Below are 21,006 nucleotides of genomic sequence, written 5' to 3'. Positions count from 1 at the left end.
AAAGCCCTTCACCACTGTGCTGCCAGCATCTCTAATGTGTAAGATAATGAAGACAATATTAAATGATGGCAAGCTAAAGATACATGCCCTGAGTAACAACATTGGAGCCTTAAATAAATCTTTAAGAAGAGAGGAAAAATAATAGCCAAGAGGGTGAAAAGGCAAAATATGTGGAGGCTGTAAAATGACTGAAAGAGAATTAAGCATTTCACCTTCACAGTATAACACATGGATATCTATTTCTTAGAGAAGGCTGCTACAACCACAGATGATGTTTTAAGCCCATGCATTGACAGCATGATAAAGGGATCATTTTTGGTCAAGCCTGGAGTCATTTTAGAGGTTTTTTGAAGATCTGTATTGGGTGTTTTTGGAATGTAATGGTATTTTTAGAGATCAAAGCACATGTAGGCGTGGAATGCTATGAAGATGTTGCTGTAGCAAGTAAAGAAGCAAAATGAGATCAGTGTATTTGAAATCTGACTTAAAGGGATTTAAAAGCGGTCAATCATAGAGGAAAGTAACAAAGAGACAGTAGAGGGAGTGGGAGGAGAGAATGGACATATATGCTAGATAAGAGTTGATGATGGTAACCAGCACTATTATATCCCACTATATGAGTTTAGTTCAGGTTAAAAGGCCTGAATAGAGCAAAGTTTTTATATAGGCCATTTCTGCGAATTCAGTCATCCAACACAGAAATATAAAGGCTTTAAAGTCTTCAAAGTACCATAGAAAAAACAGTCTTCTTATTAATGGCCTTTATGTAGTAAGTATAAACACTATGTAATGAAAGCTTTCCAACTATTGCTAACCCTGACTAATATTTCTGTGTGTTGATTTCCACTTTTTTATATCACAGAACAGTTGTAATTCAGTATTCTGTGTCAACATTTGCCTACATTTGAGTGGTTGAATTTACTGTGAACAATTGTATCCAGAGTAAGTCTGACAAGACAAACAAGGGATTTTTACTTGCTCTCCATATATCACAAATCCATGCTAATTTTTTTCTTGTTGAGCATTAAGATTTTTATTTAAAAAATTTCATATCAAAATAAGGCTGAGAATATTTTTTATTGTATGAATATATTATTTAGAATATAAATTTCTAAAGTTCTTTGTGTCAATATATTTAGTGCTAAGTTGTCAACTTTGCCCATACTGTTGTGTAGTGTCTGTAAAAGTGTATAGTGAGTGATGCAACAGCAAACAGGACTTTATCGTACTTACCTGTACTTAATAATGTCTTAAATCTCAAGCAGGTATGAGGATAAATTATCTAACAGGTTTGTGGGTTGCTTTTATGCATACTGTATATCTCTTAACAGTAAAGGTTATACATCAGAGGGTTTATATATATATAGCCGTGGCAATCGTGGCTCAAGAGTTGGGAGTTCGCCTTGTAATTTGAAGGTTGCCGGTTCGAGCCCCGGCTTGGACAGTCTCGGTTGTTGTGTCCTTGGGCGAGACACTTCACCCGTTGCCTACTGGTAGTGATCAGAGGGCCCGGTGGCGCCAGTGTCCGGCAGCCTCGCCTCCGTCAGCGCGCCCCAGGGTGGCTGTGGCTACAATGTAGCTTGCCATCACCAGTGTGTGAATGTGTGCGTGGATGACTGGATATGTGAAGCGCTTTGGGGTCCTACAGGCCATTTACCATTTATAGGGCCTTATGTTTTTATTTTGCTGTACTAATGTAAGGTGACCTTGACGATCTTTAAGGCGCCTATAATTAAAATGTATTATTATTATCATTATTATTATGTTATTATTATACATTAATATGCATAAAGGAGAAACAAAGTGTTTTAGTCAGTTATATGTTTGTTAGGGAGATTTTTAATATCTGTAGTCTTAATGTTTCCCTGGTTAATTTGAGGTAAAATGATAGTTTTTTTTAAGCTAGCAGATAACAGAGGTTTGTTTTGTTTTTTTGGTTTTTTTTTTAATGCACGGCATTTGGCTGTTTAACTGTCATTACATGTGCACATGATTTAATTTACGTTACATTTTTTCTAAAACCCAGTTGTATTTTTATTCGATTTAATTAAATATTTTAGCACAGTTTTAGCTTAGTTTTACCCTGACATTTGTGGTATGCTACGTACATGGGGAGGAAGATTTGCCTGAGAGATCTGACTCAGGGTAAAAATGGCTCACTACTTCCTCAGACCACTTTTTTTATAAGTCACTGACGGCGCTGTCTGAGAGAGAAGAAACGTGGACGGTGTAGTTTAAATCGTTTCCACAGCTTTAGTTTGTGTTAGTTACTTCTTACTCGAAAACATACATTTGTAAAATGACGGGACAGTCTTCGTTGTTATTGCGTAAACAATTATCAGGTAAGTTAGCTAACTGTTGCTGCTAAGTCTGTGGACACTAGCATTTCACTTTGTTTTATTGTCAGTCACAAGTGAGAAGCAGACGTGTTTCGTTTGGTTGTTGTTTAGTAGTAGCAGTGTTTGTCATATGTGACCTGTGTGTTTTATATATAAAAGCTTGAAAATGTAGTTGTAATGCACGTGTCGCGCGTAGATAGCGTGTCACACAGCTGTTAGCGGACATATGACTAAGGCTAGCTGCTATTGCTCAACAGCTACTATTTAAAAGTCAGTACACCCCCATTCATTACATGTGCTTACTCTCTCCATGTCTACTTGATGTTATTCGAAACACACAGTGTGGTGAGTTTAAACACGTTTGATCACTTTGAATCTGCAGAACTGATCAAGAACCCAGTGGACGGCTTTTCTGCCGGGCTCGTGGACGATGATAACATCTATCAATGGGAAGTGGTCGTTATTGGACCTCAAGACACATTATAGTGAGTGATTCTTGTTTATTGATCTTAACTAATGGATTTATATCCATCTGAAGCTAAAGCTGGTCTTGTTAACACCATCCTCTTTCTCATTTTCAGTGAAGGAGGTTTCTTCAAAGCTATCTTAACATTTCCTCGCGACTATCCTTTGAAGCCTCCTAAGATGAAGTTCGCCACTGAAATCTGGCATCCAAATGGTAAGAGCAAGCATCTCAGAACCTCTTCCTCTTTATGTATTCTACATCAAAGGATAGAAAATTAGCATTTTTCTTTGGGGGGGGGGCTGTCTTAAATTGTGGTTATGATTATGCAAACATTACTTCTAATCACAGCCAATGGCTTAGATGGTAATTTATATTATTAAAAAATACAAGAATTATGAGTTTTAAAAATATATAAGCCTTAGCTTAACACTCGGGTATGTACAGTAGTGCTGTGCAATACTGCAGATTTTGGTATTGATCAGATATGAAGCAAATACAGGGCCAGCATTGCCGATACCACTACCTTTACCCTATAAATGCAGCTTATATACCGGAGAGCAGCGTGTGTGATTTACAAGATTAATCATCATCATTTTGCAATTTCTGAACACACTTTAATGACCACTAAATCACAGTGAAAACACCTGATGTGGCTGTCCAACACTGGACTGGAAGACCTACATAAAAAAAAAAAGATGTTTACTTTGCTCCCAAAACACAGATGGGAAAGTAGCAACTGTTTGCTTCTGTGACATGCCAGCATGCCCTGAGCAAAGCAAGAGGCAAACTGTGTATTATAACTACTTGTAGTAATCATTTAGCTTTAGGTGTTTTTAGTTGTTTGGTTTGCATTCCCAGCATTAAATCAGACTCGATCTCAGTGGGTGTTGGTCTCCGCCAAGGCTTTTATTTGTGACAGACTCGTTTTATGGGGAGAATTTCTAGACACAGCTAATTGACGGAGGATATCGGGTCTTTTGTCTCAGCTTCTTGCAGATGATATGGTTTTGTTGGCTACATTGAGAAATGACTTTCAGGTTACACCCGAGTGGTTTGCAGTCGAGATGAGAATCAGCACCTCTAGGTCTGAGGCCACGGTTCACAGCTGGAAGAGAGTGCCCACTCTGGGTAGGGGACAAGTTGCTGCACCAAGTCGAGGAGTTCAAGTATATCTGGGTTTTGTTCTCAAGAGAGGGGAGTTGGGAAAGTGACAGGCAGATTGGTGCAGTCTTGGCAGCAGTGTGGGTGCTGTACTGGTTCGTTGTGGTGAGGAGACTAGTGTAAAAGTGAGTCTGTCTGTTTACCGACTGATCTATGTCCTTACTCTCACCTGTGGTCACAAGCTCTGAGTAGTGACTGAAAGAATAAGATCACAAGTGCAAGTGATGGAAATGAGTTTTCTCCGAATGGTGTCATCTTTCAGCCTTAGAAATGGAGTGAGGGCCTCAGAGTAGAGCTGCTATTCTCTTCCAGGATGTCTCCTTTGCCCGTTCTAGGTGACATGTTTTGGGTCCCAGGGCTGATTCAATACATGCTAGACAGATTATGTCTCTCAGCTGGCTGATTGGTTTCATCATATATACATAACACAATTAATATTTAGTTGAAATGATTGAAATTGAGTGATACCAGAGTGAAGGAATGGTAAATCTGCTTTTTAAGTAATAATGTGGATTGTACTTGGGACAAAAACTAATTATATTTATAATTAAATTACTCAAATTTTCATTTTATAAAATAAATAAATTGTGAATCTGGAAAAAATTCTTTAAATGACATTAAATACATAACCAATAACACTTTAAGAAGAAACATGTTTTGCTTTTATTATCATTATTTTGCTATTATGATTGCTTCTTCAGTTGGTAGTCTGTGTATGTTAACTATATCAGTAGGGTGAGGATCAATAGATCCATCAATCGTGTACTTTTAAGTGGTATGACATGAGCCACTTTTACCACAAGTGGTATGGAATAAGCCTATACCACACCACTTGTGGTAAAAGTCCCTTAATGAGCTTTTACCTTTTATTTTATATCTGCAGCACTGTAACAGTCTGTTTATTTTCCTGTTTTCTTTTATGCCAGTGGCAAAAAATGGCGAAGTTTGCATTTCCATTCTGCACGAACCTGGTGAGGACAAGTACGGCTACGAGAAGCCTGAGGAGCGCTGGCTACCGATCCATACAGTGGAGACCATCATGATCAGTGTCATCTCCATGCTGGCAGATCCCAATGTAGATTCTCCTGCCAATGTGGATGCAGCTGTAAGTGCTCATGTTCTCCGCTAGCTTCAGACAACGTGTAAGCTCTAAGAGAAATGAAGTAAACGTGTTACAGGCATCTCTGATTTGTGCAGCTTGTGTGGCCAAGATGTAGAAACAAGAAGTGATGGAGGGAGTAAATGACACTGTATACAATCACTGTCTATTATACCCGGCAGAAAGAGTGGAGAGAAGATCCTACAGGAATTTTTAAGAAAAAGGTGGCGCGTTGTGTACGGAAAAGCCAAGACACTGCTTTTGACTAAGGCGTCAGTCTGATCATCAGTTCTGTAAGTACAATCACCCAGATTTAACCTCTTCACATCTGCTAGGCTGCCTTTGAGCAAGTTTGGCATTAGCTGCATTTTAAGTAATGACAAGAAGAAGCTTTATTGTTCATGCATTACAAATTTATTTATTTATTTTTTTTGTTAGTTTGTTTGATTTTTAGAGCCCTCTGAATTCATAGCCTTCTACCATAGTGATTTACTTCCTTATGAAACTAGAACAGAAACTGAAATGTTTTTTTTTCTTGGGTAGGAGCTGGATGTGGATTGCCCGTTGAGGGAGATGGCTGGCAGATCTTTGCAACTTTTTGCCAGTGAAGAAACTTCTTCATGAATATTGCTGAACAGCAGTAACATCAATGCTGCAGTTTTATATCATTACCACTTTATCAGCATTTCACTAGCAGGACATGTGCAGCCTTTTTGTGTGGCTTGCATACTTATGGAATTTGACAGTACACTGCTCCTATTTTGTTTTTTTGTTTTTTTCCCCCAAAGTAAATGTATTAACATAATATTTAGGATGATTTCCATAATTAAAGTAGTGTAATGTTAAATTCTGTGTATGGGGAAAAAAATCATCAGATTTTGGAGAAGGCACCAGGATAAATGCACCTTCTCTAAAGCTTGTTTATATTAATCTATTTATTTGTAGTGAAGCTGTTGCGTGTCGACTGCTCGAGTTATTTTTTTTTCCTTCAATTTGCAACACTGAGCCACTCATTTCACTATATATGCAGTTTTTCATTAATCGCAGTCATTGATCAGATGGAAATCTAGAAACACATCTTCCTCTTTCTCAGGTGCTTCTTCTTTCCTTTGTTGGTGAACTTGAACACTGCCTTAACTTCAGCAAGGACTGCATTTAAGAGCCTTTTTTTTTTTTAACTCAAGGAAAAAAGGTGTCTCATACAAACCAAAGAGAAACCGTGATTTTAATTATTCTTATTTTTTTAAATTAACAGACTTTCTTCCTATCCTTGTGATTGCATATGTAGAGTAAATGTATTCTCTCATTCCTATGGAAGAGGTCACAGGTCAGCAGTTATTTTAATACCTCTTACAGAAGTTTATATGTAACAGCTTTTTTTTTTTTTTATGGTTACAATAGCATGGATATGTCAAATGAAATATAGTTGTATTGATATAAGTGTGAATAAAGTCGTGCAGATACTGTTCTTTCTGTAGAAACCTTTTCTTCCCTCCGCTGTACACCAACACATCCTTAAACAGACCTCAAGTCACTGAAGTTTTCCTTCACACCTAGTGGCACATTTGGTTAAAAACTAAACGGCAATAACTGCACTAGTTTCGCGTCTCCATAATTGCTTTATTGAATTAAGCACCAGCTCAATATAATCAACAAGTGAAGACATGCTTGAACATAAACTGTATAAAATCTTAACACAAAAGCAGACCCTCCTTTACCACCCCACCCAAAAATCCATCTTGCAAGTGTAGAAAACTGCAGTCCTAGTTGCTCACTGTCCAGGGGCTGACAGGCTTTTGTTCATGAACTGCTTCTTGACGAAGCAAACCCACCACTGAAAGAAGAAAAAGTTGGTAAACTTTTCAGTCAAAAGGACACGTTTCAGTGTTAACTGCTGAAACCTGCACATATTTAGATTGTAGAAAGCAGCTTAAATCTAGCATTTGAGCCTGTATCCCTCCTGGGTTAGCTGTGTGGTGACCTAGATTTGATATTAAGTTGTATAAATCAGATAAAGGAGGCAGGAAATCAAGACAGGAACAACAGTTAATTTTCGTTCGCCTCTGATCCAAATATGAGCTATGCAAGTTCTTTTCTGTATTGCAACTTAAATCCTACTGGATGCATCAGACACAGTAATTAAGGAACAAGGGGTGCATTAGCCCTGAGACATTTCCCTTGTCATGTTCACAGACCGCAACAGCCAATCACTTTGGACATGCCAGACTTACCTTGCTGGGTTTATCTGTCTGGGGGTCAAACACACGATCGCATAGCCTCAAGCCAGTCTCCTGTCGGAGCTGCTGGAGGTAGGCCCTCATAGTCTCTAAAGAAGGATGAAGAGCAAATATTATCAGTCCAGCCACAGACAGCAACAACTACTGTTTAACAGCAGGAAGGCATGGCTTTAGTAGTCGACCTTCCACATAATATACTGTACAAAAAAAAAAAAAGATCCAGGCATTTAGATTTAGGAGTAAGATTGCTGTAAAAGATCTGAGAGGATTCACTTGGATATGGAGTTCAGTAAAATAACTCGATATTTTCAGGAGTTTTTAAATAGGGTGGAATTCCATTAGTTTCATGTGTAACAGTTGGTACTTTATAAATGATAATCACATAAGTATAAAACAACATTTTCAGCCCCAGACCCCTAAAGCTTAAAGGTCAGCATTTCTATTTTTACCTTGAAATATAAGAGGTGTACAAAGGAACCAGTCTAATTCAGAGTCAGGGAATTGAAACAACATAACCAGTTGGTATAAATATGGTGAAATGTCAAGTTTGTTTTTACTTATTTACTGATAAACACCCTAAGGCAGACAAACATGTACTAATCCTAGCTTGTGGCTTCTTACCTTCCTCTTGCTTGTTTGCAGGTTTGACATACATAGCATTAAGGGGGAAGCCAGGTTCTCCAGGAATGGGAAAGTTTGTGATGCCCAGAGTGTACATCTCCTTTTCTCCCTGGCTCCTGGAGCTGCACTGTAGAGCCACATATCCCAATGGAAATAGTTTGATTATGTTTTCTGGTCACCTACTTGAATATATATATTTAAGTAGCTCATTGCTACAAGTGATGAAACTGCATTAAGCCCTTTGTGGGGATTTCAATTTACCTTCTGTAGTTTCTTTAGGCATTCAGAAATATAGAGTGTGACATAGATCAGTGTCCTGTCTGCCTCATTCTGAAAGAAACACATGTACACACACATTTTTGAAAAATTTATATAAAGCATTGAGGTTACTGTAATTTGTAGTAGTTAGGTCTCAGAATTGAACAGCCTAAACTATGCAAACTATGAAAAGATTGCACTGTTTGCAATCACAGGAAGAGGCAAGCCAGGGCATGTGGAAAAACCAAGTGCTCAGCTGCTCCAGAGAGTAAGAGAAAACATAGAGGAAAAGGGGCACCAGTGAGGTGCATACCTGCCTCCTTATTCAAATAAAACTTATTAAGCTACTTTAAAAAAAAATAAAAAATTATATGTTGATACAATGGTGGGGGCACAAATACAGCAAAACCACCCTAAGGTTTATGACTATTTTGGTCTCCTTAAACATGGAACACATGCAATCAAAACAGTGCAAATGTCAATGAATTGCTTACCTTGATTTCATAGTTCTTGAAGAAAACATTGGCCTTGAAGTAGTAGATAGCCTCGTCAATAATATCAGAATCTACGCCTAAAATTTAAAAAAGCAAAGAAGAAATCAACAAATTTATGGCTCTAAATTCAGTATTTGTGCATGTGCATATGTATGTGTCACTGTTAAAATGTCATTTCCCGTTTTGGCCATGCAGGCCTTTTTGCTACCAGCAGAGCTCCATTCTTGATTTATGAGCTGCTAACAAGCAACTAGAATCACCCAATCACAAAATATAATAACTTTATTATTCAATAGCACTGAACCTGTCAAACCCACAACACCATGGAAGACTGAAATGAACCTTTAGGTGGAGTAGACACTACAAAATGCACCGTTTTATTACAGAAGTGCTCATAGACTCTAATGAAGAAGTTAGAAGTTGAGGATGAGCTTTTTACACCATATAAGGAAGTGTATCTGATGCATGTATCAGGAAATACAGTAGGGGTCATAACAAGATACAACCCATTGCCTAAAAATGACTTAACCAAATCAAAAAACACTACTATAGACTTCACTACAATTGATATGCGTTATGTGAAGGACATTATCGAGTAAAATATACTCGATAAATATTACACAAGTAAAATATATCGCATAGCCTTACCGTCTCCCCTGGCTGGTCCTTTAAACTGAGTTTTGACGGGGAGCAAAGCCATGTTCCCCACCAGCCTCGTTTCGGTGGCCATCAGGTTTGAGTGATACGCCTGAAAAATATTAAAAGAAAAAGTTGCTGTCACCTGATATCTTTGGGAACATTTCTGCCAGATAGCATCATTGCTACTATGCTAGCCTGGTTTAATAGTTATGTTATCGTAGAACCAAATAATAAGAAGTAGTATAGGCAGCGTGCTAAAACCTATTTGCAACAAAGCATCAAACGCGAATTTGCGCTTTCTGACATGTCAAACATCGTTAAATTGCGACCCAAATGGTTAGGTAATTAGCGAACTATGCTAACGTTAACTCGGAGGCCCCTTTTTTCCTACTCAGTGGGATTTCAGCGCAATATTTCTGCTCTAAACCTAGCAGTAAAGTTCTCTGCTCGTCAATAATAGTGTGTTCCTTCTTATTTTTACTCACCGGCATGTTGAATGATAAATATCAGTCCAACTGCTCAGCGACAGAAATATTCCAACACTTGCAAGATGCTGCTTCCGTGCTGTCCCACCCTTCGGCTTTACAGGAAGTGGCCACGTGTCATGTGGCGTATCAACCAGCCGGGGGCGCTAAATAAACACTTTACATCACACGGGCGGCAAAACGTGTATTTTGCGTTGCATTTTATTCAAAAAAATATAATAGCAATATTTTTTAATAACTGCTAAGCATTTAAATGCATCAAACCACTGTTTTAAAATATACTTTTAAATGAATAGCTTCATTTTCATCAAAACAAACAAAAAAAAAAAAACATGAAACATTATTTATGATATCCACAATCTTCTTCACGTGTCCATTTCTCGGTATCCATCCAGTTACAACAAACAGTCCGATTGGAACTCCTTTGCCAGTCTTGCTACACAAAGTCTGTATTTGCAGGATTGGCCGTACTCCGCCTCAGCTGTTCGCTTTGTCTTGAAAAATGTCGTCATAATTTAGGTTAGCAGGCTGTTCCTCAACCTCCTGTAGGAAAACAAGGTACAGAACAAAAAAAAAACTGGTTGATCATGAAAAGCTATATAATGCATCTCACACACACACACACACACACACACACACACACACACACACACACACACACACACACACAGTATATTTATTATATAAATATATTTATTTTTTTCCAGTTGTGTTTAATTGGGGTGGGTGGGTTGTGCTGTTTCTTCACCTTTGGCTCCTTAAACTCCAGGTCCTCTCCGTACTGTATTGAGAAGTCAATGTGTTGCAGTACTATGTTAATACCTTCTTCATCAGTGCGGTCAAAAGGGAGGAATCTTACTATACTGTAGTCATCAATCTAGATACACAAACAGATACTGTCTCATTAAAAACAGACAAATATATTAATAAAAATATCAATCTGGTCATAAACATGATGCAGTACCAAATCAAGGCCTTTACTTACGAGACCACAAATAGCTTTGGTTAGCTTCTTGAACTTTTTGCTTCTGATTGTGTTGGAGCCGTCTTCCATCATCGAGTACATGTCCGGGTCCAGGTATCTTTATAAAATAAAAAAAAATGCAATGCATAAAAATGTAAGCAAATTAAAACTAAGAATTGTGTCTTCAAACATGTTCAGGTTTTGAATAACATGAAAAGAAAACATTAATCTAGTCCTAGTACAGACGACAAAGGGAATTACTTTTGTAGATTTTGTGTGCACTTAACATTGTCAATTCATATGAAACTTACTTTTCAATCTCCTTCTTTGCTTTGGGGCTAAGCAGATCCATTTTGGTCATGATGTTTACCTGAGGAATCTCTAATGACACCATAGCACTGAGGGCAGCCATGACTCCAGAGATAAACTACAGTAGGAGACAAGTAAAAGGTGTGCTCTCACTATTACATTATGTTTGTGTTTGTACAGAAATGAAGTTAAAAAAGGAAAATCAAATAAATCAGAGGAAGACACTGTGAGACTGTTACCTTAAAAGACTCCACCATGAACTGCGAGTCAACAAGGAAAACTCCACAAACCCGAAACTCCCACTGCTGGAGCTGCTCCACCAGCTGCTTCATTACAGGAAGGTGTGTGTACAGCTCAATCTGCCCTGTAAAGAGAAGCCACGCTTCACACCAGTTCTATGAGGCACACACGGACAACCACTTTTCCAACGATAACATACCTTGTTCCAAGACTGAAATAATGATATATACACTCATCTGCCAATTCAATAGGTTTGTTACTCTCTAATGGCAGCAGCTCAACTACATTTAAGCATACAGACACGTTCAATATGCTGAAGTTTAAAGCAAGCATCAGAAAAGGGAAATATGGTATGGTTATTGATGCCAGACGGGCTGGTCTGAGTATTTCTGAAACTGATCTGCTGGGATTTTCCCCAAACAGCCATCAACAACCATCCGTAGGGTTTACAGACAACAGTCCAGAAAAAAAAAAAAAAAGAGCGCCACTTCTCTGGGTGAGAATTCTTGTTCATGTATGAGGAGAAAGACCAGACTGTTTAAAGCTAATATGAAGGCAAGAGTAAACTCATATTCATTACAACCTAGGTTTACAGAAGAACATCTCTGAATGCACAACATGTTGAACCTTGAATCGGATAGGCTACAGCAGCAGAACACCACACCAGGTGCCACTACTGTCAACTATGACCAGGAAACTGAGGCTATAATTTGCAAAGGTTCAAGAAAACATAATTTAAACCCCACAGCCTACCTGAGTATTGCTGCTGACTACCTTATGATCACAGTAAACCCATCTTCTGACTGTTGCTTCTAGTAGGATAATTTGTCATACTACAAAGCTCAAAATCATCTCAAACTATGTCTCGCTGCATGCTCAATCATCCAGGTAATGAAATCCCAAAACATTGATCCTGTCCATCAAAACCATAGCACTTTCAGTGGGAGAAACATTATATCACTCATCCAAGTGCCTTCTTCAGTCTCAGATGGCCAAAATCAACGTTTTGGCATCTCAAACAAACTGACAAATCTGCAGCAATTTTGTGATGCTATCGTGTCAGTATGGTCCAAAGTCTATAAGGAATTCACCATGTTGAATGTATGCCATAAGGAATTAAGGTAATTTTGAGGGTAAGTGGTCATGAGTGTAAATCTATTTTGGTGATTTTAACAAAATTAACAAATAACAGTGCCCAGGATATGTTGAATCCCATCCACACTCCAGCACAAACAACTGCACTGTGCTGAAGCTAATGGAAGTCTGGCTTCAACATACCCTCTTTGAAACATTTACCTGGACAGTCAAACAATATGTAGTCATCTTCCACGTGGCCCAGGCTTTCCTCCAGCCAATCAAAGTTGTTTGCGAAGTACTCCATGCAGAAAACCAGACCTCCGTTTGGGCCAAATCTTAAAGACTCGTCCTCCATCACGTCATCCACCTGAATAAGCTCACGAATGTCTGAGAGCAAACATAATAAAGTTACCATGTGGGTTGTGTAAAATAACTCCTATATGCTAAATACTAAAGCAAGAATTAATGTTAGAGCCTAATTAAAAGCCATTTATCAGGGTTAATCGTATCTTCCTCTTTTCTATGGACACTACTATGTCATATAAACTAAAACTATGCTGCATTTACCTGCCATGACAGGGTAATCAAAGTGCTCAGCTGCTGGGTCCAAATTGACCACCTGAACCGAACGGTTTAAGGTCTCTGAATGCTGGACCATGGTGGAGCAGTAGGTACTCTGAAATGAAAATGAACTCCAGTAAACAAAAAGCAGATGCAGTCTGTGTTGAACACAAGACAACCTCATGCCTTAGCATTAGCCGAATAGCACAACAAGGTATTTCAACAAGTTTAACTGAATGAGTGATAACTTACCTTACCGCTACCCGCGGGACCCATCACTAGCTGTGCATAACGAGGCATTGTGCCTCAGTTAAAGAGAGCTGTGTAAAACTGGGTCCTTTTTGTCGCCAAAAGTAGCTTCGTAGAACTGTTCGTAATATTGATGCACTAGCGGTGGTGGTGCTTGTGCTTCTTCTTCTCCTTCTTTTTCTTCTTCGTCTTCTTGTAAGAAACATCTACATTGTATTAGCACTTCTGCCACCTATTGGTCAAAGCGTGGTTAACAAGCTTGGATCATTACTAAGAAATTTAATTGTTAAGTTATACACTATATGAAGACGTCTTTCTATTTAAGGTAAGACATTTCCGTCAGTAGAGACAGAATACAAGTCTCTCATAAATAATGAAGTTAAATAAACGTAGGAGAATACATACATTAAAAAGCTAAAACTATTTTTCTGAGCAGTTAAATAATTTCAGAAATTACTCTCTCTTTGTATAATATGTTTAATTTATGTAAAATAAAACAAAAAAATAATGGGATAAAGGATAAAGTACAAAGATAACGTCATTACTAAACACTAGGGGGCAGCATTCTGTCGTCGTAGCTTCTAACCTGCATACCTCTAAGAGAATAAGAAGGAAAGGAAGTCGTTGCAAACCGAAACATTACCATCGGCATGCCAAGCAAGAGCAACAACACGCAAGCGATTGCTCCTGGTCTCCTAATTTGACTGAGCCTCTAAAAGCTGTCATAATTGGGGAGGGAAATGTCTCGATAGAGTGGATGGAGCGGATAGGTGAAGCTTTTGGAAAGAGCTTACCGACTGGAGGTGGACTTCTTATTATCAGGTGAGCTCTTTCATCATAGTCCGTCTTGCAAAACGTTTCAAATTACTTTGCACGTTACGTAAACAGTATTAGCTTCATTATGCTCTGTGCCACACTCTTTTGCTATAACTTAAGGCGGCCCTGCTAAGCCTGTCGTCAAAGAGTCGTTAAATGTCCCGTAAGAGCTCAGACTTAAAGAGAGAAGCTGTCCTTCTTTCACTGGTACATAAATAACTACAGGGCTCAATATTGTCTATGGTGGAGGAACTTCCAAAAGCCACGCACTGTCATTACCAACAGTAGCGGTGCTCATTAATGTGTTAAAAGCTAATCTACGCCAGCGCTAAACTTGGCAAGCGGGCGTTGCTAGCTGATAATAGCAACACAGTGAACGGAAGAATGCTACATGCAGGGACAAGTAGGCTAGTAGACTAGACATAAAGTGTCGCTACCCTATTTTTGTAACGTTTTGGTAAGAATGGACTGATCGCTGCTATTGCTAACAGGTCACTTAAAAACAAGCCTTTAAGTTCGCAGCTTAATTCCGTAAACCCACAGATTTGTGGCATTCACAGACTTGGGAATACATTAGTGGAACCTCATAGTCCGTTAAATTATATAGCTTTTACTAACATTTAAAATTGTAATTAGTGATCTTTTTTTTTCTTCTCCCCCTCTGTTTTCCAGAGTTGTAGGCTATGAGTGTGGGTGATGGAGGACGGTCAGCATGGGGACTTGGACTACTTGATCCAAGATGAGGACACTCTCATTGAAGGTGTCAGCAACCAGGTCTTATTTGTGGTGGTGCTCAGTGTCGCCTTCCTTGCAGGCCTCCTCACTCTCCTCTGCAGGTAAGCAATTGTTGTTTAATAAAAGGAAAGTTTTCTTTTTCTTTGGATGACAGGTGTTCAGGACCGATAATATATGCATATATCTGAGGGTTGTAATCATGTAGAATATTGCACTTTAGGGCTACTCGTAACACTGATGATGAAGTTCATCAGTGTTACCGTTTCATTACTGTGTTCACAGGCAGTTAGTGTATTAAAACTTAGCTCACTGTCTTGGATTTGCATTGTCATGCTCTGTTTCATAGTTTACGCTGACAAACATCTGATTGCCAAATCATCCTTTGACATTTGCAGACAAGAGCAGCAAAATATTCATCCTGAGAATCAGGAGCATGTTAGAGCCGTCCGACAACAGCTCCAGACCGAGCAGGTAAAGACGCAAGCGCAGCTCTAGCCTTTTTAGCCCTACGTATTACTTGGAATCCTTTGAGTGGTTTGAAACATCGCCTGAACATTTCAAACTCAGAAAAGCAGAGTTTTGAGGATTATATTTTAATTTGGAGGATGTCATCCTTTACTAAAACTATTATTTTGTTGGTGTTTAATTTCTATGTTATTTTAAGAAAGCAACCTCTAAAATTTATATTTATATCTCTGAAATTTAAAAGAAGCAATTAGTTTTGGCTCTAGAACTGGCAAAAGTCCAGAAGAAGGAACTGAAAAGGTTTAAATTGTCAAGTCACAACAGGAAGTTGCAAAAGGGCTGATTATAGATAAATATTAATATTCTTTTACAGCTAGTAAATGGTTTATAATTTTTATTGTTCATTTGGAGGGAATGACTCTCAAAATTGTGCGCTCTGTTATAACAAATGTGCTAAACGTTTTAACGTTTTAATTTTTAATTTGGAGGGAATGACTCTCAAAATTGTGCGCTCTGTTATAACAAATGTGCTAAACGTTTTAATTTGTATGCTTTTGATTTCATTTTGCAGGATGAAAATCCCCAGGCTGAAGCCAGGCAGCAGTATTACACAGACATGTCGTGTCCTGTATGTTTACAGCAGGCTGTTCTGCCTGTGGAAACCAATTGTGGACACCTTTTCTGTGGTGAGATTATTGTACAGATTTCAGTAATGTGCACTAAACAAAACAATATGATTTCATTCTTTTAATCGCTTATTTCATTACTAAAAAAGTAGTACAAAAAGTACAAAATTTCTACAAATGTTGACATTATTTGAAAATATGCACATCAAGGAAAACATCATTTGAAGTTAAAAAAAAAAATTCTTTTTTCTTTTTTTTTTTGTGCTTTAGTTTTACTCATGTGCCATATCCTGTATTCTTACACAGGCTCCTGCATCATAGCCTACTGGAGGTACGGCACCTGGCTGGGAGCTATTAACTGCCCCATCTGCAGACAAATGGTGAGTCTTTCAGTACTTGTTAAAATGCACACTAGGGATATTCATAAGTTGCCAGCTGTTCTGTATTCATATCTTTGAATGCACAAAAATACCTTAATTCTTTTTAGGCGTTTAGCTACTGCCACAGTTGTTGGAAATGAGTGTTAAATGGAATAAGTGATGTGTCAGTCAGAGCGGTGCTGTGTGACCTGTCACTGCTCTACATATATATATATTACCACCCAGTTGATTTATAATATCAACTGGCCGATATAACTATAAATGAGTACATAAAAAGAAAAAAGAAAAACACATGGCAAATTTTGGGGAAAACTGTTATCTATGCCTCTAATGTTTCAGTAAAGGACTAGATGTTACAATCCCAGACAATGCATTGCTTTTAATGGAGAAAATCTTGAAGGATGGCTGTTATGAAGAAAGCAGCACAGAAACTTTACCAGCAGCACACATCGTCGTGTGCCTTCTTTTACCCAAGCTAGCCTGCCATTTCCCCTGCTTAGGTTTAGGGATTAGAGATCTGATCTAAATTGTTAAATTTGCGACACATCGTCCGTAGTGGACCTTGGATTCATCGGGTGTTTCGGCCATTATCACTAGACTCCTCATCCAAGGAGGCCCTGCCAGGGTTGATCAGGCCCTGGAGTGTGTCAATGATTTATGTTAAAATTGTTTTTCTCTCCTTCTTTCTCCTGTTTAATTTTCTACAGTTTATTTTCTATCTATTCACTACAACTGAGAAATACTTACCTCTTTAGCATTTATGGAGCCTCATTTCTTCAAAGGGACAGAAAAGGTGACAGAGAGGAGTAAGACAAGTAAGATGAGATAAGATAGGAGAGAGCAGAGAGGAGAGCTGGAAGGAGGCGCCCGATCTGGCTTCCCACACCTCCCCGCCGGATCTGGCTGTGCGCTCTACCTCCCCACTGCCTACCAGAAAAGGGAAGAAGAGCAGAGGGGAGAAGAGTGGAACGTTTTTCATTCTTCTTTTTAGTTAGTACTACCATGAAGTTAACTGCACAGTCCCCAGGAGGCCCTGAGACAGCTGTAGCAGTCAACCAGAAAAACTTTTAATGTTATGTTTTACTCTTTCGACGCCCCCTGTTGAGGCAGGCCCGTGGTGGGCCTGCCTCATGCCAAAGATTGGTCGTGGTGATCAATCCTTGGCATGTGTATCGCAGTTAGCTGACTGCCTTAGCTGCCCAAGTGATGTCAGCCCTTTGTAGCCATAGCCTGTGACTGGTCCTCTCAGCAGTGTTAGCTAATTCTCTTATAGCCTGCCGTTGTGCCTGTCCTCTGATCCCAATCTCTCTCAGCAGTTTTGCTGTTGTACTGGCAACAAAGCCCCCCCCCCCCCCCCCCCCCCCCAAAAAAAAAAGTGTATATATGTCAACCGATGTATGTGATTATCATCAATATCAGTATTGGTATCCTTCTTAAAAATATCTTTAATTTTTTTTTTCTTTTAATTCCAGGTAACATTGCTCTTTCCACTATTTCATGAGCACGCTGGTCCTCAGAGGGTACAGGATGGGGAAGCTGAACCTCAGCTAATATTAAGAGATATCAATGATTACAACCGCAGGTTTTCCGGCCAGCCGAGATCTGTGAGTATTTCACAGTGATATTTATTTAGATTGGGGCTTTAAGTTCGAATATTCATTCTGTACAACCCAGAATATGGTTATATTTTAAGGGGGGGTGCTCATCTGATTATGACCTGATCTGTCTCCTTTGGTCTTGGGAGCTGCGGACTTCTCCATTGTATAACTCCTTCTTTGTCTCTGTGAGTCATAGTCTGAAACCCAACAACAGTTATATTCTTGATACAAAAGTTAGGAAAGTTGTTAAAGAAGTGGATGTTTGCTCTCTCTGCAAGTCTATCATGGGAGACATGCGAAAGAGAGGGGTTTAAAATTTGCAGCCATCCATGAAATGGCCGATATGATACTACCTTAAATGAGATAAACGTGAGTTATTATTGACAACTTTGTTTCTGTGGTTTACCTCAGTTTATGGACAGGCTGCGGGATGTGCCCACTCTGCTTCGTCACGCCTTTAGAGAGATGTTTACTGTGGGTGGCCTCTTCTGGATGTTCAGGATTCGAATTCTTCTCTGCCTCATTGGGGCAATCACCTACCTGGCCTCTCCGCTCGACATCCTTCCCGAAGCGCTCTTTGGTCTTCTGGGATTCATGGACGATTTCTTTGTAATCCTACTTCTCTTTGTGTACATCTCTATCATGTACAGAGAGGTGGTTACTCAGAGACTGAACGGCTAGGCCTTCTCAAAAGCCTCGGGAAGAGTGAAGTCAACATCTGAGGACGTGCAAAAAAACGGAATAAATGTTCAAAGAGCAGTTAGTCGATAATACAGATTTTGCTCTCGCTCTCTCTCTCTCTCTCTCTCTCTCTGAAGCCTTGGATGTTATTTTATCACAGGAGATGGGTTAGCAAAAAAAAGTACTCTCAATATTGACTCTGTATATAGAATTTACCATTCAAGATTCTAAGGTCATATGAGTCAGTACCAACAGAAGCAGAATATAAGGATGCAATGTAAAAATCTACTTGGAGTCAGGCACTGAGGTCAGTCAGGAAAGTCTTTCTTGCCTGTCAGTTTCCAACCTTAACTAAATAGTCAACAGTGCCATGAACGGGCATTTGGTTAATGTGTATGTCATCATTATGGAGACAATCGTGTAAAACTGTAATGTCTTTATTAAATGGATTTAAAGTCAACAGTCTACATTTGGGTTGTCAGTTGACAAGCAAAGGTGTGTTACAAGAACCCTGTTAATGGGGTTATTAGAACCTGCTTTATTCATTTATAGTTACGCCCATATTTCAGTGATCTGTAACCTGCATAACCATGACTTGAAACCAATGTTTGTGTCAAAATCACTAAAGTTTTTCACCTGGAAACGTCTAGATTTATTCATCCATTCTAACATGCTTCGAACTTTCCTGGGCTTACCCACGTGAAAATATAGTGAACAACACCAACCAGTCTGATGATGATTTCTCAGTTAGAGATGACTTTTTCTTTTTTTTTTCTTCTTCACATTTCAGGATCTTAATCAGTTTGTCAGTGTCAGTTCAGCTTCACGCACTACAGAGCTTTTCAGAACGTCAGAGTCTCTCAATCTGTCAGATTTTGAAATGTATTAAAGTCTTATTTATGTTCAAATTAAATTAATGTTCTATACAAAATGTGTTTTACTGAGGATATAAATAAATGGGGGATTACCAAACTGTTCAAGTGTAAATCCAGCTTGAACTTCTGACTGGTGCACAGTAAATATCTCCACCTCAACTTCTTTTATTATTTTTAATTTTTTTTAGTTGTGATTACTTAAATAGGTAGTGTTGTCTAGTGGAGCCAGAGAGGGAGACTTCATTATCTGCCCTTTTCCCTCAAAGTTACTGTGTAACCATGGTTACTTTTTGAGCAATGAGTCCAGGCTATTTGGTTTCTGGGGATTCAAGCCAATGTTTGATAAGCTTGTCATGGTAGGCAAAGTAAAAGGAGCAGGTTAACTGTAAATTTCACTGTATTTCAGAGATTTAGATTACCAAAAAAGGAGACCAGCAGCTACCTCATGGAATGTCTTGTTTTAGGGTGTGCCCACATACCAGTATGTGTCATACTTGAGTACTGCTCCACTAGTGTCCCTTTCAGTTTAAACTAAAGCCAGAGACAGCAGCATATGTTGTAATGCTCCAGGTGAACTACATTTGAGAGGTTTTTTGGAAGTCCCACCCTGATGTAATCTTTATTTTGGAAGCATCATGCAAGGGGCACTTTGTGCACAGACTTCGTGTACATGCCAAAATGCATGTCAGAAATGTGTAAAAATACTGCTTCTCTCATACAATCTATTAACATAATTTCAAAGATATCACGTGCACTCATTTTCTCAGGGTTAGTGGGATTCCATCTAAATTAAATGGAATTGTGGCAATTGCATGAAGAAATCAAGTGGTTTTCTTTTATAAATCATTAGTTGCTTTTGATGGGAATTTTTTGTGTGTGGTTAGACCTGCTCCAACTTTTTTTTTTACAATAGAACAGAATAGCCCTTTATTGTCTTTGTGCATGTACAACAACATTTTTGTGTGGACTGATTCTGTGTGGATAATTTGAAAGCAAGAAAAATGATCCACATGTGAAAAAATATTCAAGACAGTTGCCAATTTTCGCAGGAGTGGATGTCCCCAAAAATCCACCCCTAGGTCAGACTATGCAATGCTCAAAGAAATTACAACAAACCTTAAGAGCTACAGCTCAACAACAATAAAAGCGCTATATAAATACAGGCCATCTACCATTTTACCATTTACCAATATCATCAGTTGAACAAGTTATTGAATCATATGTTGGACTTAGTTATTAACAAACTTTCTGTATTTTGGCTTAGTCTTCTTTTAAACCCCACTGGGTGTCTCACTGTGAGAAGTACCCTCTGGTGCTCTCTATAAGCATTTAGACTTATGCTTTTACGCAGCACTGAGTCAGCTGTATGTCTTCCCAAGCTTATGCGCTGCTTCCGTTTTGCTTGCCAGAAAAAAAAGTAATTTCCTTGGATTGTTTTGTTTTTTTGCCTGTGATTGTGTCTACATATTTTAGAACCATAAATAAATGAATGTTTCATTTGGTGCTTGTTTTGTGCTAGTTTTCAGATTCTTTTGAAATAATAATTGGTTGTGGACTAGCTTTTCATGTAATTAATACCTGACAGTACATTCAAAGTGAGAACTGCCCTTTAAAACGAACTATAGACTCCG

The 21,006-nt window shown here is 38.7% G+C and overlaps 4 protein-coding genes across 5 annotated transcripts; 2 read left to right on the top strand and 2 right to left on the bottom strand.

Moving 5' to 3' along the window:
• The first annotated feature begins 2,075 nt into the window (after positions 1-2,075).
• On the top strand, positions 2,076-6,588 carry LOC113025856 (ubiquitin-conjugating enzyme E2 G1-like). 2 transcript variants are annotated; one of them, XM_026174057.1, is made up of 6 exons: positions 2,076-2,342; positions 2,722-2,824; positions 2,921-3,018; positions 4,893-5,071; positions 5,252-5,358; positions 5,609-6,588. In XM_026174057.1, exons 1-5 carry the CDS (start codon positions 2,300-2,302, stop codon positions 5,345-5,347), a joined length of 519 nt encoding a protein of 172 aa, XP_026029842.1. In that variant the 5' UTR covers positions 2,076-2,299; the 3' UTR covers positions 5,348-5,358; positions 5,609-6,588. The 2 variants fall into 2 exon arrangements, with proteins under 2 accessions (XP_026029842.1, XP_026029843.1); XM_026174058.1 differs by having other exon boundaries at positions 2,088-2,342; positions 5,248-5,358.
• A 76-nt stretch (positions 6,589-6,664) lies between these two features.
• Positions 6,665-9,930, bottom strand: arpc3 (actin related protein 2/3 complex, subunit 3). The gene is made up of 7 exons (XM_026174056.1): positions 9,800-9,930; positions 9,324-9,423; positions 8,676-8,752; positions 8,185-8,253; positions 7,924-8,050; positions 7,297-7,391; positions 6,665-6,899 (listed from the first exon to the last, which is right to left on the bottom strand). The coding sequence occupies exons 1-7, from the start codon at positions 9,803-9,805 to the stop codon at positions 6,837-6,839; spliced, it is 537 nt and encodes a 178-aa protein (XP_026029841.1). The 5' UTR covers positions 9,806-9,930; the 3' UTR covers positions 6,665-6,836.
• A 191-nt stretch (positions 9,931-10,121) lies between these two features.
• On the bottom strand, positions 10,122-13,426 carry gpn3 (GPN-loop GTPase 3). Its single transcript, XM_026174055.1, has 8 exons — positions 13,203-13,426; positions 12,957-13,065; positions 12,609-12,776; positions 11,312-11,436; positions 11,075-11,190; positions 10,785-10,881; positions 10,548-10,676; positions 10,122-10,342 (listed from the first exon to the last, which is right to left on the bottom strand). The coding sequence occupies exons 1-8, from the start codon at positions 13,248-13,250 to the stop codon at positions 10,277-10,279; spliced, it is 858 nt and encodes a 285-aa protein (XP_026029840.1). The 5' UTR covers positions 13,251-13,426; the 3' UTR covers positions 10,122-10,276.
• Positions 13,427-13,788: 362 nt separating this feature from the next.
• rnf170 (ring finger protein 170) lies at positions 13,789-19,143 on the top strand. The gene is made up of 7 exons (XM_026174053.1): positions 13,789-14,021; positions 14,688-14,851; positions 15,146-15,221; positions 15,787-15,901; positions 16,148-16,221; positions 17,694-17,825; positions 18,231-19,143. Exons 2-7 carry the CDS (start codon positions 14,712-14,714, stop codon positions 18,498-18,500), a joined length of 807 nt encoding a protein of 268 aa, XP_026029838.1. The 5' UTR covers positions 13,789-14,021; positions 14,688-14,711; the 3' UTR covers positions 18,501-19,143.
• Positions 19,144-21,006: the final 1,863 nt, after the last annotated feature.

Source organism: Astatotilapia calliptera, chromosome 7, assembly GCF_900246225.1.
Source record: "Astatotilapia calliptera chromosome 7, fAstCal1.2, whole genome shotgun sequence".
In the NCBI taxonomy this organism is placed as follows: Eukaryota; Metazoa; Chordata; class Actinopteri; order Cichliformes; family Cichlidae; genus Astatotilapia; species Astatotilapia calliptera.
Note: the sequence above shows the minus strand (reverse complement) of the source record. Positions and strands in the feature narration are given on the sequence as shown.

What these genes read in the sequence shown, in the direction of transcription:
- LOC113025856 (XM_026174057.1), top strand. Translation starts at nt 2,300, where the DNA reads ATGACGGGACAGTCTTCGTTGTTATTGCGTAAACAATTATCAG. An exon ending in TGAAATCTGGCATCCAAATG is followed by an intron (nt 3,019 to 4,892) that starts GTAAGAGCAAGC and finishes CTTTTATGCCAG; the next exon opens with TGGCAAAAAATGGCGAAGTT. An exon ending in CTGCCAATGTGGATGCAGCT is followed by an intron (nt 5,072 to 5,251) that starts GTAAGTGCTCAT and finishes CCCGGCAGAAAG; the next exon opens with AGTGGAGAGAAGATCCTACA.
- arpc3 (XM_026174056.1), bottom strand. An exon ending in TCAAGAACTATGAAATCAAG is followed by an intron (nt 8,254 to 8,675) that starts GTAAGCAATTCA and finishes TGTTTCTTTCAG; the next exon opens with AATGAGGCAGACAGGACACT. An exon ending in GCCTAAAGAAACTACAGAAG is followed by an intron (nt 8,051 to 8,184) that starts GTAAATTGAAAT and finishes GTGGCTCTACAG; the next exon opens with TGCAGCTCCAGGAGCCAGGG.
- gpn3 (XM_026174055.1), bottom strand. Translation starts at nt 13,250, where the DNA reads ATGCCTCGTTATGCACAGCTAGTGATGGGTCCCGCGGGTAGCGGTAAG. An exon ending in CATATTGTTTGACTGTCCAG is followed by an intron (nt 11,437 to 12,608) that starts GTAAATGTTTCA and finishes TTCTCTTTACAG; the next exon opens with GGCAGATTGAGCTGTACACA. An exon ending in CCAAAGCTATTTGTGGTCTC is followed by an intron (nt 10,677 to 10,784) that starts GTAAGTAAAGGC and finishes TTGTGTATCTAG; the next exon opens with ATTGATGACTACAGTATAGT.
- rnf170 (XM_026174053.1), top strand. Translation starts at nt 14,712, where the DNA reads ATGGAGGACGGTCAGCATGGGGACTTGGACTACTTGATCCAAGATGAG. An exon ending in TTGTGGACACCTTTTCTGTG is followed by an intron (nt 15,902 to 16,147) that starts GTGAGATTATTG and finishes ATTCTTACACAG; the next exon opens with GCTCCTGCATCATAGCCTAC. An exon ending in GCCCCATCTGCAGACAAATG is followed by an intron (nt 16,222 to 17,693) that starts GTGAGTCTTTCA and finishes TTTTAATTCCAG; the next exon opens with GTAACATTGCTCTTTCCACT.